The sequence below is a fragment of the Eublepharis macularius genome, chromosome 2, assembly GCF_028583425.1.
Source record: "Eublepharis macularius isolate TG4126 chromosome 2, MPM_Emac_v1.0, whole genome shotgun sequence".
NCBI classification, from domain to species: Eukaryota; Metazoa; Chordata; class Lepidosauria; order Squamata; family Eublepharidae; genus Eublepharis; species Eublepharis macularius.
The window spans coordinates 198,485,559-198,509,166 of NC_072791.1; the positions used below are offsets into that span (position 1 = coordinate 198,485,559).

The window sequence follows — 23,608 nt, forward strand, 5'->3', positions numbered from 1 at the left end:
ACTGCCAATTCTAAAAGAATGCTTTGCCTTTGGGGATTATTAGGAAAGGGACTGAAAATAAAAACAGCCAATATTATAATGTATAAAACTGTGGAGCAGCCACATTTGGAATAATGTGTACAGTTCTGGTCACATCTCAAAAGGGACATTGCAGAGCTGGAAAAAATACAGAAGAGGGCAACCAAGATGATCAGGGGGTTAGAGAACCTTTCCTATGAGGAAAGGGCAAAGAGTTGGGGACTTTTCATTTTAGAAAAGAGATGAGCATGATAGAGGTTTATAAAATTATGCGTGGGGTAACAAGGGTGGTGAGAGACTTCCCCCCCCTCTCCCATAATACTAGAACTTGTGGGCATCCAGTGAAGCTGATGGGCAGTAATATATAAAAAAAAAATACTTCTTTACATGACAAGTGACAAGTGATTAAGATGTAGCATTCACTGCCAGAGAAGTGGTGATGGCCTCAGGCACAGACAGCTTTAAAAGGGGATTAGACAGATTCATAGAGAACAAGTCTATCAGTGGCTACTAGCCGTGGTGACTACAGGGACACTCCACATTCAGACGAGTTAGCCGTGTTAGTCTGCAGTAGCAAATTAATAAAGAGCCCATTAGCACCTTAAAGACTCACCAACTTTATTGTAGCATAAGCTTTCGAGAGCCACAGCTCTCTTCGTCAGATGCATCAGAGGTATTGAACCTCTGAATACCAGTGCCAGGAGGCAACTTCAGTGGAAGGCCTCGGACTCTATACGCCATTGTTAGCCCTCGATAGCAACTGGTTAGCCACTGTGTGAGACAGGATACTGAACTAGCTGGATCCAGCAGGGCTCTTCTTATGCCCTGATAGCAACTCTGTGTAAAAGCACTGCAGGGGCCCAATTCAGACTGGGTGCTCAGAGTGGGAGGGGGGGGGCTCCTGCCTTCCCACTCACACCATTTTCCAGAGCTGAAAAGGTCCAGAGTCCATGGTGGGCACTATTTGGCCCATTGTGGGGCTGCAGTACAATCAGTTCCCTGCAGTGACTTCACACAGTGTTGAGAGCAGCTAAAGTGTGGCTGTAAGTCCCTGCAGCAAACGCATGTGAAATATATGCAGTTTAGCCCTGAGTCAGACCATTGGTCTGACCAGCAGTGGCTCTTTTCACATTAACTGCTACCTGATCCTGTTGCTGGATCCTTTTGCCGGGGGATTGAAGCAGGGAGTTTATGCGTGCAGTGCAGATGCCCTTCCACTGAGCCACAGCCCTACCCCATCTGCAGCTCCACTGGGGGGATTTCCATGGAAAGAGGTCACAGCTTCCAAAGATTTAAAAGAAGGATCAAATCTGTTCCTTTCAGCTCTTGCCTAAAATGTCAAACAATTGCATGCTCTTCACTCAGAGAAGTTACACCATCGGATTCATTGGAATGTGGGGCAGTTGCAGCCATCTGGAAGATTGCGCACATCTGGAATCTGCTATAAAATATTTCAGTATTTTGGATCCAGGCTTATTTCTGATGTTAAAAGTTTCCGAAGCTCACATGAAAACACTGTTAAAACACTATTCTTAGAAAACATGTACTGTATGTGCATTTCCCTTCCTTTCCTTTCCATGGATAGGATCATTCTACATTCTAATACCTTCCCTTTCTCCTAAGAAAAGATCTTCCTAGGGTTTACACAGCTTTTAATGTCCAGCTATTATAAAATTGCAGCTAGAGAGAGAAGTTTGAATCCCCAATCTGCCACGGAACCTTGCGGGGTCACTTCAGGTCAGTCATACTCTGTCAGCCTAACCTACCTCTCAGGGTTGTTGTGAGGATAAAATGGAAAAGAAGAGAACTATCAAAGCTTCTTGGTTTCCCATTGGGGAGACAGGTGGGGTATAAATGAAATAAACATAAAAGATAAACATACATGCTTAAACTATCAATAGGATCACATTCAGATTTTTTTTAATGGATAGCTGTCTTGATGAGTATATGTTTGCAAACACGCATTTGTACAACAAAACTGGTGCAGAGAATGGATGAGTTTTAGAGCACAACAAGGCAAGGCACCAAAGATCCTTAATCAGGTCTCTTTACGTCTTTAATTGCATTTAAAAGCAGCCATTGTATTCTTTTACTGGATTAAGGCCAAGGTGCTGGGAGATGGATCATTTAAGAGACAAAAACACAGTCAAGATGTAGGAGAAATCCAAATAAAGAAAATACGTTAAGTAAATAAAACTACTCCAAACTCAAGAATTTCTCAAACAGAATTTATCATACACTTCAAAATCTAAACATAATTAACGTAAATCCTATAACAGGTATTAAAAACGCACCACACTAACATGCTAAAATCAAATAGATTTTGATCCAGAGGACTTAAACACATCAATAGTATTTCAACATTTTACAGAGAGAGTGAAATGAAATAGTATTGAAGTCAGTTTTGTGGGGCTAGTTTTCTAATTTTGTATTCCATTTGTAGAAGATGGTGCAATATTATTAATGAAGACCTCTGGGTTGAAACTCTTGACTATAGCTTGTAAATAGTGTCAATTTTAATTATTTTCATACAACTTATAAGAGTTACATTACTTACTGTGCACAGGGGCTGGAGTGAGGGAGGACAAGGGGTCCTCTTGGTGCTGTTCTCTCCTTTGCAAGCATGGCTGGCTCCATTGAGGGGAACACAGGAGAACTCGATATGCCTCCCAAATTATTGCCTGCAAGCCACTAGGCAGACAAATTTCTATAGCTTCATACTATCTGGCTTTTTATACAGGAAACAGTGAGTTTGGACCATTCTGGTATAGATGCAAATTTTGTTAATTTATTCCTGCATTTCTCTACCACTATTGTCTCATTGTCATCAGTTTGGTGTAGTGGTTAAAAGCGGCAGGATTCTAATCTGGAGAACCAGGTTTGATTTCCCACTCCTCCGCTTGAAGCCAGTCACAACTTCTTGGAGCTCTCGCACCCACCCATCTCACTGTCAGAACCGTGGCTAGATAATATCCTTACTCCAGTCTGCCTTCTGCAATTAGACAATAGTCCATTGTTTCCAAAAAGCATTTAATGAAGAAAAAGATCATTATAGTCCACTGGCCTGAATGCAATATTCAGGTTGGTACATATGCATTGTTACAAATGACTAGCAAAGCATGAGGTACAAAGTAACAGATCACAGAAGGCCCAACCTCCCCCCATAGTTCTCAAAACATTCCCTTTGAAGTCTGGATAGCGAAAGTTCCCAAGGCCGGTTCTTGGTGGAGCGTCGGTAGCCAAAACAATCCTCTTCTGTGAGATAGCTGCCTGGGAACCTTGGCACCTGTGGAGAAAGCACTTAAACACTGAAAGGATTAAAGATGGAGTCGGTTAAGCGAAGTAGCACAACACAGCATTCTGAACCTGACATTCTGCCCCCTCTAAGATGCTTCCCCCCCAGGTTTATGTGGATAACGAGAATGAAAGGATTTAACTAGTCTAGGAGCGTGTACAAGTACAGAATTCACCCACTCATTGAACCCAGAGTCAAAGTCCTTCCATCTGATGAGATAAAACAACCGATTACGTTTTACTTTAGAGTCTAATATTTGTTGAACTTCATAGTGGGTTTGATCATCGATTAATGTAGGGATGGGAGGAGCACGGGTGTGCCATTGGTCTGCAGGAGGGGCTTTCTTCAATAAACTGACATGGAAGGTATCATGTACGTGGCGTAGATTCTTTGGTAAATTTAATGCAGCAGTCACTTTGTTGATTACTTTGCGAACAGGAAAAGGTCCCAGGTACTTTAATGCGAGCTTGCGGCTGGTTTGGGTTACTTTCAGATTCTTCGTAGAAAGATAAACAAGGTCGCCTGGTTGTAAATCCCATTCCGCCGCACGGTGGCGGTCGGCGTACTTTTTGTAATCCTGTTTGGCCTTGTCGAGGTGTTTTTTGATTTGAGTCCATTGTTGAGCTGCTTCCCCCCACCATTCGGTGACGTCTTTGGAAGCTGTAGTAGGAGGGGGGAGCGCTTCAAACGGAAATGGTTTGAAGTGGAAGCCATAGACGACTTTGAAGGGAGTTTCTCCCGTGGAAGCATGGACGCTGTTATTATATGAGAATTCTGCCAAGGGTAGCAAGTCAAACCAATTATCTTGTTGGAAATTAATGTAACAACGTAGAAATTGCTCTAATATCTGATTAGTTTTTTCTGATTGTCCGTCTGTTTCTGGGCATGGCTCTCCACCTCCCCCGCCGGTGCCGACATCTCCTGGTACAATCGGTTGATCGGGGCAAGGATCATCTGGGCAGGGTCCTTCCCCGGTGACCGAGTCCTCGTCTCCCGTCTCTGGTGGCTGTTGCGGCCACAGTTGATTTTGCAGGTTAGCCAAACTTTGGCTGATGTCAGGTAGACCAGTTGGCGGAACACGACCTCTGTCTCCCGCCACTAGTACCGACAGCAGGTGGACGGCATTCGCCAAACTTTCTTCCATGTTTAAGAGTCTGTTCTCCAACAGCTGTACTCTATCCGTAGTTTCCTCCTCCCGTAATTCCGTGGACCCCACATCTCCCATCGTCTGTGAAGTCGGTATAGTTTCGGGCGGCGGTCCCGTGGTTAACGTCTGCTGCCACGGCAAGGGTGTTTCTAACCCTTGTTCCTCTTGAGATCTCGCCGCTAACACTCCTTTCGTCAGACCAGTGATTGCCGAGATCCCTGAGTCAATGGCAATCGTCCGGCTCTGGAGCTGCACCCATTGGTGCTCGCTTACATCTTGTTGCCCCGACCACGGGGTGACTTCCGCATAATCCCAACTCAGGGCGCCACGGCGGGACGTTTCCCATTCCGTTTGTTCGGTCGTCCTGTTCCAAAACAGCCACGGTCGGCCACCGGTTTGCTCGGGTATGGATTCCAAACTGCGCCGGCTATCCAACTGTAGCTGTGTAAACATTGTGCTGGCCCTCCGCTCCCTCGTTTCCCTTGGCCTTGCACCCCACTGCGTCGGGGTGGGCAAGTTGAAGAGTGGCGCGGCTGTGGCTCTAGGCCGCGTATCTGCATTGCTGGGAGCGAGGGTATAAATCGTTGTAACCGAGGAGCTGTCTCCCCGCGGTACAGGTTCAAGGGATTCCAAACCTTGAGAGCCGGGAGAGGCATACGGGTCAAACAAAGGATCCCTGACTGGGACAGCTTTGGAGTCCGTCTGATCCGGCTTAGGCGTTGGAAAAGTTGATTGGTAACAAAATGTCAGAACCGTGGCTAGATAATATCCTTACTCCAGTCTGCCTTCTGCAATTAGACAATAGTCCATTGTTTCCAAAAAGCATTTAATGAAGAAAAAGATCATTATAGTCCACTGGCCTGAATGCAATATTCAGGTTGGTACATATGCATTGTTACCAATGACTAGCAAAGCATGAGGTACAAAGTAACAGATCACAGAAGGCCCAACCTCCCCCCATAGTTCTCAAAACATTCCCTTTGAAGTCCGGATAGTGAAAGTTCCCAAGGCCGGTTCTTGGTGGAGCGTCGGTAGCCAAAACAATCCTCTTCTGTGAGATAGCTGCCTGGGAACCTTGGCACCTGTGGAGAAAGCACTTAAACACTGAAAGGATTAAAGATGGAGTCGGTTAAGCGAAGTAGCACAACACAGCATTCTGAACCTGACACTCACAGGGTGATTGTCGTGAGGATAATAATAATACACTTTGTAAACCACTCTGAGTCAGTGTTAAGTTGTCCTGAAGGATGGTGTATAAATCAAATATTATTATTATCATCATCATCGGGGGGAGAGGCTGTGGTTCAGTGAAAGAACCTCTGCTTTGCATGCAGAAAGTCCGAGGTTCAATCCCCAGTAACTCCAATTAAAAGATAGGAGGTGATATGAAAGAGCTCTGTAGAGCCATGGCCAGTCTGATTAGACAGTACTGACTGATGTTGGCAGTCTGAGTCAGAGCAAGGCAGGCTCATATGTGATGCCTTTCTTCTTTGTTTTATCCCTTCTTGAAGCATGAGGGGAACTCTCAGACCTCAAGACTTCTAGTCAAATATAGGGACAGTTTGAAATCTGTATTTTGAGTTTCCATTCACTGGGATTCAACATTTCTTGCTGCTTTATGCTAGATGAGACTTTGGAATTGCATAATTGTTTCTCTCAGGAAGGAATCACTGTTTTATATGTCCATTTATTACTGTGAACGAAGGGACAACATTTCTCGCTGCCCAGTGATTTCTCATCTCCGTTTGCTCCCCCCATAAAAATGTCTCTGCATTATGGTCTGCGGCTCACTGGAGCATTGTTTTCTCCTGGAGAGGATAGGAAGAAAAATGACCCAATTTTTTTTTTTTTGTCTCCCAAATTTGAGCAACTTTGTGGATAATCTATGTGCCTCAGCACATTTTATTTGAGTGCACAACACCAGGCTCCTGTAGGTAACAATAATCTTGACTTGCTGTCCATTGAAGCTGAGGGGAGACTTATTTTATGTCAATATCGATACTGCAAGGATGCAAGCAGCATATACCATTTAAAGCAGAGTGACCAATAATGTGAATGTTGTGTCCATTTCGGGTCTACGGTTTTTGGAGCGTGCGCATCGTTAGCAATGTGAAGACCGGGATCGGATACATTTATTACGATGATTCTGAGAATATTATTGAATGCGTAAGGTGAAAATAACGTGGCAGCTGGTAATCATTCTTCTTTGGCGATGTGAGGATTGTTCCTGGGGCACTCGCAATGTGTGTCTGCTAATTTCACACTCCTTGAGCCAAGTGCTTAGTGTCAAAACCAGGAATAGTCAGCAAGGCAAATGGCTGTGATGGATCATCCTCCTGATTTCAGCCTTTCCTTCCCCATCTCCTTCACTAGCAATATATTCTGTCTATATTTGGTGCGTGTGGAGTGGTGGCGGCAGAGAATATATTTTACATCTATCTATCTGCTCCAATGAAGTATTTCTGGGGTTCCTGCTTGGAGCACTTTTAACAGTGCAATCCTAAGAAGAATTACTCCTGTCTAAGCCCATTGATTTCAATGGGCTTAAATTGGAGTAACTCTTCTTAGGATTGCACTGTACACTAGTGGCCAAAATTGTGGAAACCTTTTGGGGAAAGTGTATTTTTGCGGTTTGATGGCTCATAACACCACTTTTGGGGGGAGTAATACCATAAAATTATATATCAATGGAAAGGTAATTTAATCAAGAATGTAATGCAATAACTTTTATGAAGGAAATTTTTTTAGAACAGTAGTTATAAAGAAGAAAATTGAAACACATAGAAAAAATGAGTTATACAACAATTCTCACCATGTCAGTTAATACTTACTTGGGTAACCTTTTGCTTTAATTACGGCCTTACAATGCCTTCCCATGGAGTGAACCAAGTTTTTTAGTTCTGCTGCTGTTATAATGTGAAACCACAATTGAGTTATTGCTTCTATTAATTGCGTTTTATTGCTGGGTTGCTTCTCACTAACCAGTTTCTTTAGTTGGCTCCATAGATTTTCGATGGGGTTAAGGTCTGGGCTATTCCCAGGCCATTCCAACAGTGGAATATGATTATCTCGAAACCACTTTTTGCACACAGCAGCAACATGACATGGAGCTGAATCTTGTTGAAATATAAATGCTTCATTATCTTGGAAAAGATCACGTGTGGAAGGCTTCAGTTTGGGCTCAAGTATTTCATTTATGTATTTTGGGGCATTTATATTGCCAATTATCACGCAAATTCTGCCCACACCTTTTGATGTCATACAACCCCATATCATAACACTAACTGGGTGTTTCACGGTAGGTGTAATGTAATCAGGATGCAAATCTTCTCCGATTCTTCTTCTCACGTATTTTATGCCATCACTACCAAACGGGGATTTTGGTCTCATCACTCCAAATAACACTGTCCCATTGTTCCGCTGTCCAGTTAACAAGGGTTTTAGCCCAGTTTAATCTTTTCAACCCTTGTTTGAGAGATAACAATGGGGTTTTTTTTGTGGAATTCTAGCATTAAGACCAAATTCCTCCAGTCTGCGCCGAACAGTCCTTGCACTCAACTTCACATTGAATTGCACCATTTTGTTCTGTATACACCCCGATGATTTTCTTCTGTCACTAGGCTCAGTCTCTCAATTCTTCTATCATCCCTTGCTTGTGTGCACCTTTTCCTGCCTTTACCAGTCTGGTTTTGTAGTGACTGAGTTGCCTTATACCTCTTCAAAAATTTAGAAATGCCACCTTTGGTTAAGTTTCCACCAATTTTTCTTCTAATTTCTTGATAACTGTAGCCTTGTTCACTTAATAGTACTATTTTACATTGCTTTCTGGGTGACCAGTCAACTCTTTGTGCCATTTCTTTAATTTTATTACATTTTACATGTTCACTAAATGAAAGAACACAAAACAAACCAACCAACTTGATAGCAATCACATAACACAATGACAAATGACCTCCTCTCAGCTCCAATACATGACATCAATAGCTGAATCCTACTGTGACCTGATTGGCTCGTTGCCGAAACAAGATGACACCTGATTGGCTCTCTAAAGACTCATGCTCACTGGCTACATTCAAATGAAGGAAAGCTACTTCATATCAACCTAAGCAAGTTGTGCTTCCTTTTCCTGGTTATTTGGCTATAACATTTGATAGAATATAGATAATTGAACATTATATATCTTTCCATCGATATATAATTTTATGGTATTACTCCAAAAAAAGTGGTGTTATGAGCCATCAAACCTCAAAAATGTACTTTTCCCACAATTTTGGCCACTAGTGTAAGTACATATGCTTTGCTTTGCTGTTGCTTTTGATTCAACTAGAGGTAGCTCAGAGAAACAACAAAGAAACCACGGAAAGAGAACCAATAGAAAACAAGGACATGAGGAAGTAATGATAGGTCAAAAGTTGTTTGATTCGACTGGGGAACTTTTTAAGTTTCTTAAGTCGATCTTCTCCCAAGGCTAACTTAATAATTGCTGGGAATTTTAACGCACATATTGGCGTTCAAGATGAGGATTGGTTACTGAAAGGAGAGATGGAAAATCTAGATCCCTTTGAGATAGGTTATCCTTTTTTCTATGATAGAAGCTCAAAGGACAGTAAAATCAACCAGTCAGGACTGAGGATACTGAATTTAATATTGGATATGAGGAAGCTCAGAAGAAGAAATGCTGCAAGTTAGCACCCAAACTGCAGGAAAACCTCTATGTGAAAAGACACTTGGATGGAGAGTGGAGGGTGTTTAGTAACAGCCGCAATACCATTCCCTAAAATAGTTTGCTAGCAAGTCCTCTTGCTGCCCCATCACTCTTTCTACATGTCTCTTAATGCTTCTGGGTTCCCCAATGGGGAACCCAAGCATCATCCCCACATACCCTTCTAAGTCCATTATTTTATTTAATTACTTATTTTATCAAATTTATACCCCGCCCTCCCTGCGAACTGACTCAGCAGTCTTAGAAGGGTGCTTAGGCTGGCTCTGTACATTTAATCGAAGCCCATTCGCTGCTAATTCCTAATGCAAAGTGTGTCTGGCCCACACAGGAAGCTGCTTTATACTGAATCAGGCCATTGGTTCATCAAGGCCAGTAGAGCCTGGCAGCAGATCTCCAGGGTCTCAGGCAGAAGTTTTGCATGTCACCTCCTCCCAGATCCTTCTAACTGGAGATGCCAGGGACTGAACCTGGGACCTTTTGCATACAAAGCATTGAGCCACAACCTCTCCCCAAGATAGATGTCTTCCTCAAACCTGTGCTGGGTATATTTGTAATGTACCCTGGCCTGAGACCATTGAAGAGCTTGTGTGTGTGGCTTTTTTTTTTTTTGCAGTGGATCTTTTGCCACACGATCATTCTCTGGCAAGCACACGCCTGCAGCTGCATGTGGAAAGAACTGTGTGAGTTAATGTTGCAGTGATTTTTTCACTGCAGTAGCACTTCTTGTAGCTGGTGAAAATTGCAGCCAGGTGTGCTTGTGGGGCAGCTCTTTAAAAAAGCTGGACGGGTCTGCAGAATGAAGGAGAGCAAGAATTGTTTCGTTAGCATCTCATCTACTTTTTCTGTTGTGAAGATGCCGCTCTCCACCTCTCTTACCGAAAGAACACTTTTACCCCTCTTGTGAGGCATCCCAAGAGATTACCAAAATGGTGGGGGAGGGAACACCATTTTGTGAGATCTCTATCTGGGTTCACCCTGACTCATTCCTTGTCCATCCCTAATGAAAAGCGTTTTGTAACCACATAAAAGTGAATGGTGTTTCCATCTCACTAGTGGTGCTTGTTGCTAAAGTTGTTCCGCAACTATCCTCGGAGCAGGTTTCTGTTGTGGTCGTTGGTGAGGCTCAGTAAATCAAGCTTCAGTCTCCTGAGATCCTGCAGAACTGGATTTAATTAACAAATATGTCATTTTTGAACGTTTGTATAAGGATTCTGTCCCTTCTGGTTCTTTTGCTGGTGAAGTTCAAGGAGGGCTACTACACCATCTCCTTATTGTTCTTAATATCTGCTTAGCTTTCAGGGGATATTTAGCTCGCAGAAATTATTCAAGGATGAAAATCAGCATTAACCACACAACAGATACAGAGTCAGCGAGCTTTCTTTCCAGGTGTGAGGGAAATTGGTGAGTATGCTTGTTTTCTATCTAGTGAGATGTGGGTGCGGGGTGGGAACGTAGAAACAAAGAACTTCTGAACTGTCTCATTTGCGGCATTTCACACATTACATGGCAGCAAGCCCAAGTATGCCACTGAATATTCACACAACAGGGAGCTGATCCCAGCTCCTTGATATGTAGAATAGAACCCACATGTTTCACACTTTTGTTTTTTAGGTGTACGGTTAAAAATGTAATGTATGGCCTTTGGTAAGCCCCTCGTTCTGTAAACACTAGCAACTATTTTTTAAAAAATCCTTCTCCAGTTGGTTCATTGTGTTTTCATGATTCATTTCCAGTCATGTACTTTTGCCCTGAAGAAACAGCTTCCCCTCTCCCCACCCCGCCCGGAGGAGGCAAAGTGTAATCTAAGCTAGACTTGCAGTGCTGGGGAACGGGACTAACTCTGTCCTCATACTCTTTCCCCAGTCAAAAATGCTTTCCATCTGGCTGCTTTAAAGCCTCTGTAAGGATAGAGGCAGACACAATATGGGTACCTGTCTTGTTTTCCTTATTTAAAGCAAACCAGAGAAGGTCATTTATAATTAGGAAAATTGTGCAGAAGAAAAACAATTGCCCCATCCTTTCCGCAGTGCGCTGGCCCTGATCTAGCTTCTTGTCTGTCACATGGCCACTTTTTAGGAACACCAAACATCATTTGGCCCTTTGGAAATGGACAATGTATTGGATTCCTAATATTAAACACATTATTCTGAAGTTACTCTGCGGAAGCACTTGCAAACTGCAGTTTACTTGCTTTATTTAACTTCATTTATATCCCACCTTTCTCCCCAGTGGGAACACAAAGCAACTTACGTCATTCTCCTTCCCTCCATTTTTCCTCACAACAACCCTGTGAGATGGTGTGACTGCAGGTGGTCACAGACAGCCTTTCCTCTCCACAGTCAGTGGGGCAAGAGGAGTGTGAGAAAGTGCTGGGAAGCAACCCAGCTTCTATGGCTGGTGGGAACTGGGAACCAGTCAGGAGCGTACCATGAGGAGGGTCTTTCCAAGCACCCCACATCACACCATGGTAGCCTGCGTTTGTAGGGGCATCACTCTTGGGGGAAGAAATACCCTTGAGTTGGCAAGGCAAAATGTGGGCAAGCCGCGAGGGCAGGGCCTATGGTTGGGAAGGGCCATATGGTAGCATAGTTGAGTTGGACTGAACTTGAACCTCTGAAAGGCAGGACAGTGAAGTGTAACTTACCCGGCCGCTAACTTTAACAAAGGATCCTGCTACTGAACCTGCAACTTATGTGATCTACACAAGAAAGGCTGTATGAAAGTCCAGCTGAAACAGAGCCTGCTGTGAAGCCCCACCTTGCTGGTCCTCTACAGGACATCCTGTACTCTAGATGCCCTGATGGGGACCACAGGTAGGTTAGGTTGAGAATGTGTGGCTGGCCCAACATCACCCAGCGAGTTTCCATGGCAGCGTGGGGAACTGAATCTGAATTGCCCAGATCCTAGTCCACCACTGTAGTCATTGCACCACACTGGTTCTTGCTGGAGGCCTCTAAGCATATTTACTCAGCATGACTTCACATCATTATCTGGGCCTTGCCAGTGTTCTTGGATGCACCTATGCTGTACTGTGTGGTATTGTGCAGGATGCTATCCTTGCATAGTTGGTTTGAGCTCGTTGTCAATGTGACGTAGTTTTCAGTATGCAATTACCATTGACTCTAATGGGAACTGAGAATACCAGATGTTCAGAGGAAAGTCCTGGTTTCATGAGGGACTTAGGGCCAAACTTAGACATATCATTTAGCATGTGATACCATGCGGACTTGCAGTCAGACAACAGCTATGAGTTCCCCATGGGAACTCAATTTCCAATTACATAGACCCCGGATTTGCTTTGGGATAACCGGGCAGGGTAGGAGGGGGTTTAGCCTTCCTTCTGGTGCCATTTTTCTGGCTCAAAATGGCTGCTGAGGTGCATTATTTGCCCCTTGAGGAGCTGCGTGTAGAACTTGTCATTACACAGGCAACCTCCAATGGGGTAAATACCCAAACTGGGCCCCTGTGACCCTTGGAAATTGAGTTCCCCCTGTGAACTAGCAGCTGCCATCTGACTGCAACACTTAATGCCAGCAAATAGGTAGCCAGATTGGGCAACTTCCGTGCTGGCACCAAGTGTTCTGGAAACTTGATGCTTTATAGCTTTCTGGGTTGCTCAGTTTTCAGTAGAGTCCTTGAAGCATATCTCCTCTTGTTTAGAGGGACAGCTGTATTAGTCTAGAGAGACCTTTTCAGATGTTGCTGTCATGGCAACTGGGAGCCTGCCAACCATACATAACAGAGGTACGTGCTGCTGTCCATGATCCTCCTGATAACATGTGCATGTTACGTTGTGTGAACAGCGGCAGTGCATGGAGTTACCATACACATACAACTTTGGTTTGCACAAACTGATCATTAGATCTTTCAGAGTTCATTTTCATGTGTAACAAGGCTGTATGTGTATGGTAAATGCGCATGTTGCCTTTGTTCACACAACATGGTTTGCGGGTAGCAACATTCTTATTACATGCACTTGGTAGGCTCCTTCTACATGCGATCGTAATGTCTGAAATTGTAGCAATATATGTAAAGACTAACAACATTTTATTCCAGCATACATTTTCATGGACCACTTTTTCAAATGCATCTGAAGAAGTAGGGTCTAGCGTTTATGCTGGAATAAAAAAATTGATAGCCCAAACTAGTGCCCCCCGATCTTGTCATATCTTGGAAGCTAAGCAGGGGCAGCCCGGCTTAGTATTTGGATGGGAGATCACCAAGGAAGTCTAGGGCTGCTACAGAGGGAGGCAATGGCAAACCACCTCTGTTTGTCTTTTGCCTTGAGAACCTCTGGGGTTGCCATAAATCGGCTGCTACTTGCCACACACTTTACACACATACGCACAACGTTAATCTTTAAGGTGGCATTAGATTCCTGTTTATTTTTACCTCTCATTCGGTAATTTAGATTTCTGAAAACTCTTGTTTTTTATTACCTTTTTGAAATTTACGCTTTTGCCAAGTGCTGCTTATCTCGATTGCCAAGGTGCTTGATCATGTAAGGAGTAAAGTCATGCTTATGAGGCCTGAAATGCTTATGACTTGAGTTAATGGGCAGAATAGCAAGTTCTTGACATTGCACAATGGAAAACTATGATGGGGGTAGAAAAACAAACCATCAGCTCAAGTGAGAAAGACTATTATGGCTATTATTTGTGAAGATATGGAAAGCTCAGAGTGGACAAAACCTCCCACAGTTTCTGGCTTGCAGAACACAAGGAGGGTTCTGCTAACCATTAAGTGCAACCACAGTCTTTGGCTCAACTCCATTGTCCTCAGAGAGAGAGCGAGAGAGAGAGAGATTTTTGTCTGCATTAAAATTTCTTAATGGGAAACGGTTCAAAACAACGTTACTAGAAATGCTTACAGTTCTTGTTTAGATGTCATATCAGAGGAGCTGTTCTGGAACGTATGCCAGTACTGAAGGATCATTTCAGTGCACTGAGTGGGTTATTACGCTGTGCACACACGTCCATTCTAAATCCTTGTCTACAGTAGTATTTGCTTATGCGGGGCTGTAGCCAGACACCCCAGTCTTAGCTGCATGATGATGATAGAAACAAATCCCACTGATTTCAACTTGCTTCTAAGTTAAGTTGATCAGGATTTCAGCTCTTTCTCAAATGCTGTCTTCTCAGAACCTGACTTTGTTCTTGTGCTTTTTTATGAGAACCAACCTGGTACAGTGGTTTGAGTGTCAGACTAGGGTATGGTAGGTTCGAATCCCCCCTCTGCCACGGAAGCTCACTGGGTTATCTTGGGCCAGTCACACTCTCTCACCTACTTCACAGGGTTGTTGTTGTGATGATAAGATGGAGGATTTCTGGTTATTTGTATTTGTCTTGCAGTATATCCCTCACTCTTCTAAATCCATTGAAGCCAGTGGGTTTAGAAGGATGTTACTACTGCTGCTGCTGCTGCTGCTGCTGCTGCTGCTACTACTAGTAGTAGTAGTAGTAGTAGTAGTAGTAGTAGTAGTAGTAGTAACGACATTCGATTTATATACCACTTTTCAGGATGACTTAACATCCACTCAGAGCAGTTTACAAAGAACGCCATTATTATCCCCACAACAACAAACACCCTGTGAGATGGGTGGGGCTGAGAGAGCTCTGAGGGAGATGTGACTGACCCAAGATCACCCAGCTGGCTGGAGAATCAAACCCAGTTCTCCAGATTAGAGACTTGTGCTCTTAACCACTACACCAAGCTGGTTTACACTGCACATGTTCAGGTTTATGCACACTTACTTAGGAGTAAGTCCTATCAAAACTAGTAGAACATATGCCAAGTAAACATGCATGGATGGGATTGAGTAGCATACTAGGGAGTGTTATGAAAAATGTAAAATAAAGAATTGTAAACAGTGTGAAAGGATTACTGAAGGAGTTACAGGTGGGTAAGACATGCCGGTCTTCAGCAGAAGAGTGAGATTCAAGTCCAGTAGCACCTGAAGATGTTACGGTGTTTTATATAAGATAAAAGACTAAATTCTGTCTGTCACAGGCCTTCAGTGCAAAACTTATTATTTGATCTATTGATGTAATAGTATGTCCCTAGTACTAAACATTTTAGGACTGGTGTTTCCACCTGCAAGGATTCTCTGTAGGAATCTTTACTTTATAGCAAAGTTAATATACCTGGTTTTTTTTCTCAGAATCTGGGGACTTCTCTGTTGCTGGAAAATTGATTGGTTTGCTGTTCTTTATGAGTGTAGTTTGTAGACACAAAAGAAGATTTTCTTCTGTGGTTCAATTATTGTGTAAGTGGCCTTTTCTAAAAGGGAGCTGATGATTTGCATTCACGTGATGGTAGCATTTATCATTTTGACTTATTCTACAATATCTCTAAACAAAGCATTACAATGCAGCTCTCTGTACCTGTCAAGATCTAATAGATGCCTCAAAGAATATGATACATTAAGCACATGCAAAACTTTTCCCACACCAGATCAAAGGAAGCCACAGCGCTTCTGTTTTAACAAAGGCAGACTTGAAAGGATTGATGGAAATAGTTTTTTAAAAAAAAATAAGAAGATGCAGTGGATTGTACAGCATTTCTGGCAACTAAAGCAGCTGCACAATAATATCAAGTAAAATGATTCATAGGTTAATCATGTCCATTCTTTTGCAAGTAAAAGCAGAGACATGAGACCCTGATGAGGGATACAGCGTATGTAAAAAGGAGAGACAGGTGCATTCCAATCCTATACATGGTTGTTCACAAAGTTCCACTGCATTCAGTGAAACTTACAAGAAAAGTGTAAGTCCAGCTCTAGGGTTTGGATCCAGTGATCTGTTTGCGCAAGGGTTGTGGATATTCTCTGCTTTCTCTATTCCCCCGCAGTCCTTTCCACTCTCAGGAAAATTGATTCCCAGAGTTGTGGACAAATGTGGGAGTTGAGAACCTGCTGTGATGACGTGGTGAAATCTCTCCTTTCTCACATCTATGTTGCTGTACAAAGAATACCATTCTGAAAAATAGTTGTAAGAGATTTGTGGTATAAAATGTTTGGGGAAATAGACCAGACTTCGAGTAAAAAGTTTTTCAATGCAAAAATACATAACACAAATACATCTTCTGTAGGTAGAGGTGATAGGATTGACTTTCCATAAAATACACTTTTGATGATGTTAAATCGTACACAAACAATAAAAATAGTAACCACTTAGTAAAAAATCATCACTCTACCAAATAATAAAGAATTAGTTTGTACTAGGCACAAAAACAACAAAATCAGTCCACAGATAGACGTTAGTTGTTTATGAATACTTTGGGGACTCCCCAAGTATTGAGGAGAATAACATTGGTCAAATCCACATTACTCATTCTAAGTCGCATGTTCCCCACATTCCCCACGCAATCCCGAGTGCCGGTCACATTACCTCATTAAACAGACGCATTTCATTCACATTTCTCCTGAATATGTGGTCACAGGTTTTCAACGGGAGTTTCACGGTGGCCGTGAACGGGCCAATGCGCAAATTACGTGGTTTTTTTTAAAACCACCCCCCTTCCTGTCTCTCCGGCCGTTCCGAGAGCTCCTGTTGGCTGATTCAACTTGCAAGTGCTCCGTAGTCTGCAAAAGACTGTTTTTGACTTCATAGCATTGGATTTATTGATTATGCTGTTTCTGAATCAAATCTGGTAGTTTGAAAAATCATTTTGGGGTGAATCCATCCTCAGAACGGACTTGCGAAACTTCCTTTTTAACTGTTTTTTATTTTTTTATTTTATATTACTGTAATATCGAAATTACAAAATATCGAAATAATGATACTCCAAGGAAGTGAAACTTCAGTAAAATTCAGGCACTGAACTGTCCTGCATAGGAAATGCCCACGAAAGCTTCCCACATGCTTCCAAATTTCCAAAAAAGAAACGGGAGAGAGCCATCAGTGCTGTCAGTGGGGGAAAGAGAGGCATCATTATCGTCAATGATGTTTCTTTATAAGGCAAGATCGAAATAACGGAAAAGTGCGCTTAAAAAAAATGGGTGGGGAAAAAGGTCCCGCCCAAAAAAGCGGTTTTCGAGCGGCCGTGTGACCGGAGGGACGCATGAGAAAGACGGATTGGAAGCAGGAATGTGAACGAAGAGGAAAAAATCGCGGATTGGAGGCAAACGGAAGATATCCGATAAACATGCGGGTAATGGGTGAATGTGGACTTGACCACTTAAATCCTAAGCAGAGTTAGTCCAGTCTAAGTTTAGGATTTTAGTGTAAGTCTTTTTAAATGCATCAAAACAAAAAAGCCCAAATTACAACCTGATAAAGAATGAGCATGTTCATTACCCTCAGAATGCTGAGAGTAGGTGAGTCTCAGAGCCAAGCTACAAGTGACGCCTGACACAGGGTGGACACTTGTCAGCTTCCCTCAAGTTTTGATGGGAAATGTAGGCGTCCTGGTTTTACAGCTTGGCTCTCCATTACAGCTGCAAGACCAGGATACCTACATTTCCCATCAAAACTTGAGGGAAGCTGACAAGTGTCCAACCTGTGTCAGGCATCACTTGTAGCTTGGCTCTCAGTTAAAGGGTGAAAAAAAAAGGGGAGATGGGGAAATGTGCCTGTTCAAACATCTGAGTGCTTATATTATCCCAGAAAGGAAGATTGGGGTGAGGTGGGGAGATGGGGTGGAATTTGCCAGTTATTTATAACTCCCCTTCCCCATTATTCCTCATGATTTCTTGCCAGCTTGTTCTCCAAGAGCAAATTATATGGTCCAGTCCAGTGTCTCTCATGAAGACAGAAACCGAGGACTACTGGTGAAATATTTTACTTTTAAACCTTGGATATTGGACCTTTAATCCAGCTTCTCCTTACTTTACATTAAACTTGTATCTCATGAGAGATCTGGTCACTCACAGCCAACACTCTTTTATTTTCACTGTCCTAGAACTTCAGATGTTTTTCTACCTTATCCAAGTTTTTACCTCGAGAAAACCTTCCCTTTTGTGTATGTGTGACCTATATATTGCTGCCTCCCTCAAAAGGTTTTTGCTGCCAGCACAGTATTTTGTCTTAGACCGCCTCAGTTTAACTGGTAATATAGTAAGGCTTGTTATAGATGGTCGTTTGACAAATGGTCAGCACATGAGAGTAGCTGTGAGGAAAAACGGGATCTTTCTTACTTAAAAGAAAAAAATATTTATAATAGCATAATTGTGATAGTTACGCAGCTTTGATAAGTGTATTTGTTTCAGAACAATTCTTAAGCTTGGTGGTTTCAAAAATAATTATATCTTCTTAAAGGTCTGTTCACAGGCTCAAGCACAAAGTAATTTTCCTCACAGGTCTTCACTAACAGAATAATCTCTCATCTCATCCACACAGACATAGATTCACTCAGGCCTTTTCTCACAGCTTGCCTGATCTAGATAGAATAATTTCTCTCTCAAATATGCACAGACTGCCCCATGCGCGCGCACACTGTTTGGCTGACTTGGACAGAATTAGGCACTCTGACTTCCAAACAGTTTGCCTGATTTAGCCAGAATCCTTTCTCTGAGATATACTGGATTAACCAAAATCTCCTGGGTTGTTAACTCTCTTTTAGAAACACAGACACAGACTCTCTCAGACTCCCAGCAGTTTGCCTGACTCAACTCGAATGAACACTTCCTCTCAGCGCACTGACTAAAAACTGCAGTTCACTCTGCCCCCTAAGGTATAGCTACTGTCCAATCAGATTGTGCTCATTCACCCATCCAGCCCCCCCCTTCTTTCCTCAGAAGCCTGCATTTAAACCCAGAGTAACATATATTAAAAACTCCACATTAGCAAGCTGAATAAAATCCAGACTATTTAGATGCAAAACATTACAACTGGCAAAGAAGGTCAGGGTTTCTATATACTCAGAAGTCTCTCTAGAAAAATCTTAGTTTGTGATAAAGACCAAGCATGCTCACAGCTCAGAATGTTGAGAGTTAAAGGGGGAGAAGACAAATAGCGGGAGATGGGGAAATTAGTCTTTTTTAGGGCCCCAAGAGCTTGTTGTCTCATGAAGGAGGGACACTGACAGGATTCCCAAATGTTTATGCCCCACAACACACAACTCATGCAAAGACACACAGTTCCTTTATAATTCTCAGCAGATAGGATATTAAATGGTCGTCTTCTTTGGGCTAGGGTTGCTTGCCCTTTGCTGGCAACAGATAGAAGGTTGGGCAGAGAGTAGAGACTGATGAAAAAAGCATCGCTTAATGCAGCAATGTCACTTGTAGTTGGAGACATGGAACTGGTGTAGCTGCATCGCTTGACACCCTAGGAATTTCCCTGATCTCTATAGTAAAGACCATATAGATTGGAGTGATTCCTAGAGTGTCCCTAGATGCATCAGCATCACTTCTGGGTCTCCACCCAGAAGCTGCGTCAAATTATTTGGACCCCATCCCCATTTCCTCCCTGCTGCTCTGGTGAGCATAGGGAAGCACCAGCCAGGGTTTTCCCACTGTTAGCTGGCAAATACCATCCCTATTTGGGCCAAGCAGTTGTATGCCACTGTTGCTGAGAAACATCAGTACGTGGTGCTTAATTAATTGCATATAACTTTCAAACAAATAGGCCCCTGTTAGAGAGAGCTCATCCTGGAAAGGAGCTAAAAGTTCCCTTCTGCTGTGTGCTTCTTTGTGAGGTTGGAACTGAAAGGGAGACAACTTAATATGAGAGTGGACTGATTAGTTATTTTTTATTGGCATGAACTACTCTCCCCATCTTTCCTAGTTCTCAGGACCTTCACAGACTGTTGTGTGAGCTCACTTTGAGGACACTCAAGTGGCTCCATTCACTTCAAGAATCCATCCTGCACTGTTCTTTTCTTAACAAAGCAATGACTATGAATGCTCCCATTAGCTTCAGCAACAGCAAGATTGTATCTTGACTTAATTAAATACACCAAGAACGAAAGTCAGACAGACTAAGAATAAATTTTGTAGTTGTAATCCAGAAATCACATAAGGCAGACCACTGGTAAATAGGAGCTTCAGTGAAACCAATCATCTCTTTAATCTTTATGATTTCTGACTCTTCTGGCCATTGGGCTTTTCCTCACACTTAACTTATTCCTGATTTGCTTAGCAGTCAATTCCCAAGCATTGAAGTCAGTTGAGACATGGATCTTCCACACATCTGCCCCCTTTAAATTTTTACAGTTATGGAGTTGGTTTATTTTATTCTGTATGTGCCTTAAATAATCAGAATTTTCAAGCAAGGGTGCTGTTGCCATTGATGGCATCATCAGTGACATCACAGCCTCCCACCCTTTTGCACATGTTTATATCGATAGATCGATATAAGGGCTGAATTTTTTAAAAAGACTGAAAATGAACACATGGGGAAGTCTTTGCATGGGCAAGTCTAAAAGAGAAGCAGCTCTTCCCCCCATACCTAAGTCTTCCCCATCCAAACCGGAGAGCCTTGCCCAGTCAGACCCAGAGCCAGAAAGCTGAGGCAACCAACAGCAGGCAAATCGACTTCTATTGGAACATAGTCCAGAGCAGCAGCGGCTATTTGCTTTTCAAACTGTACCATTTTTTCTAGTGCCCAAAGTGGTCACCCCCCCATCCCATCACCTGGACCCCTAGGGCTTTTGCAGTTTAAAAAACCCATCAATTTCATATCAGTAGATTTACCTACCATTGTAATAAAAGGTGCAGTAGGTTCTCTGAATTTCCAGATTTCATTTTTTTAAAAAGTAAGTCTCTTCCCCTGCAAAGATCTAAGGACAAAGGCATATCTTTACAGTGGAATGGGCTAGAGACATACTTTTTTCAAATGAAAGCTGAGAATTCAGAGAACCTGCTTCACCTATTATTACGACGGTAGGTTGATGAAGCAATATGAAAAAGAGATCAAAACAAAACCAGGAAGCGGGAGAGGGAGGAAGGCAGGGGAAGGAGTGGTTCAATGATGATGAACATCGAGTCATCAAAAAAGTAGGTTGGAGATGGGTGGGAATGGGCGGAATAAACAAAACCAGAAGAAACATGCACAAAGAAAAAATTGACACAAAATGGGCTTCCCGAAAAAGATTGGAGTAAAAGCAGTTTCAAAAGAATTGTAAAAAAAGCAGGGGGAAACGATAAGGGTGTGAAAACTAAAGCCAAAAAAATGCCTGAGGAACTCGGGGATAAATCGAAGCAGTATGGAGCCAAAAGCAATGAAAAAAACCCGTGCGGAAAACCCCATTATCTTTAATTAAACCAGGCTTTTTAGGGCAGAAACCCTTGTTCTGCTTCAACTTTTGTTTGATTCCTGCTGGGGGTTAAGCCCTGACATCTGTTTTCCATGCCAGGGCTTAATCCTGACATACGTGCAGAAATAATAGATTTCTAAAAATTCCCCTTGACAAGTATATTTATTTATTAGAAATATTTCTACCTTGCTGTTTTCTGATACTCAAAGCAGCTTGCAATAGATATCATATGCATTTTCTACACAGTGGAGAGAATAGGGGGAGGGTCCTACTCAATAAGAGGAATATCACAGACCTCCCAGTAGCTATTTAAGGGCATTACAAGTGTGCATAAGCCCTGGATTGGGCTATGCAGAAGAGAATGGAGCTTTTACCTTGTCACCTCTACATAGTTTCATTTCTGATATTCCTGGAATCAGGAAGTTGGTTGAAGACTTCTGTCTCTACCTTACAGGAAGTGCCCCCCAAGTCCTTCCATTGGTAGATTTCCATAGCCTTACAAGCAGTTTTACCTACCTATAAGCAGTTTTACTTAACTACCATATTAGCCTTGGAAATCTTTACCGATATCTCACTCCCTGATTAGTAGGATGGAGGCAGTGGGTTTGATAGGCAAAACCATGCCTCGTACTCTTCTTCCCCCTTGACTTCTCCCATTTGAACTGAGGTCATATATATCCAGAGCCTTTTGCTGGTTCTGATAATGTCCTCCCCTTCCTTTAAGGTTGCCAACTTCCAGGAGGAGCCTGGAGATCTCCTAGAATTACAGTTGATCTCCAGATGACAGAGATCAGTTCCCTGGGAGAAAATGGTTGCTTTGGAGGGTGGAGTCTATGATATTATACCCTGCTGAGGGGGTAGTGTATGTTTTGAAATGCCCGTGTGGTCTATTATATGTAGGAAGTACCACACGCTCCATTAGAACAAGGCTTGGTGAACATCAGTCCAGAATAAAGAATAACGTATTAGAGGCACCCATGGTCCAACATTATTTGGAGAGAAAACATAGTGACATGGAGATGTTATTTACTGTGCTGTTCAAGACTCGAAAGAGAGAATATATGACTGCTACTAGGGAACTACACCAAAAAGAAACCTTTTGGATATATAAACTCAATACTCTCATACCTAATGGCTTGAATATAGCCAATGACTATACGTGTTTCTTATAACTACTTATGGGAATAATATCACTTTAAGATAGAATAACTATACGATGGGGGCGTGGATTACATTCAGAGGATAAAACGGTTACTAGCTAACAAGATACAGATGGAAGTAATTGGAATACTAGAAGGGGATATGGAAGGTTAATTGCAAGAATCTCTGAGTGAGTATATTGTACCATGAATGTATTAGTATAAACATTAGATACTCAGGGACTCTTTATGACTATGTATGTTTTTCCAGCTACTGTGCTCTTTGAAAAAGAACCTTGGAAACGGACCTTACAAGGATCTGGACCGTCCGTTAGAGAACTCAGTCACAGAGTTTACAACGCATATTGGAAGGACATAGGTCTACCCACGAGCTGTGATACCCACAGTGTCTGGAATTATTCTTGGACTGCACCTATATTGTGACTGTATATTATAATTGGGAACAAGGCAATTTAAACCCTGTATAGGAAAAGTAGTGTCATAGGATGCCTGACCAGTAAATGCACTTTAATTGTAATAATTATAGCACTTGGAGCACGTGACACTTTAATAGATTAATTACAGGACGTCTGAAATGCCTATATGATTGAGGTTGAGGGGGAGTGCAATATGTGGTACAGTTCTTGAATGTGCTAAGAGAAATAATTTGAAATATAAGTTGTTTAATATACCCCTTATATATTGGTGAATAAATAATTCTGGAGACAATATTACATGCTTTATTGTTGATTGTGGAGGCATTACAGTACACGGGAATTTTTTCTTGTTTGATAACTTCCAGGAGGAGCCTGGAGATCTCCTAGAATTACAGTTGATCTCCAGATGACAGAGATCAGTTCCCTGGGAGAAAATGGTTGCTTTGGAGGGTGGAGTCTATGATATTATACCCTGCTGAGGTTCCTGCCCTGCCCTACTCATGCTCTATCCCCCAAATTTCCAGGAATTTCCCAAACTGGAACTAGTAACTACCTTCCTTCATTGTGTATGGCCATATGTAGATATGCCTGTACATCTTCACATACCTCCATGTTACCACTGAAGTCAATGGGAACATTATTATTTTCACT

General features: G+C 42.5%; 1 protein-coding gene across 1 annotated transcript in view; it reads left to right on the forward strand.

The window, feature by feature from the left end:
* The window catches only part of MYO3B (myosin IIIB), a 307,149-nt gene that overhangs the window by 205,811 nt on the left and 77,730 nt on the right, over nucleotides 1–23,608 (forward strand). The window contains 1 exon segment of the mRNA XM_054972682.1: nucleotides 10,476–10,584. Within this exon segment, the coding sequence (XP_054828657.1) occupies nucleotides 10,476–10,584 (109 nt within the window).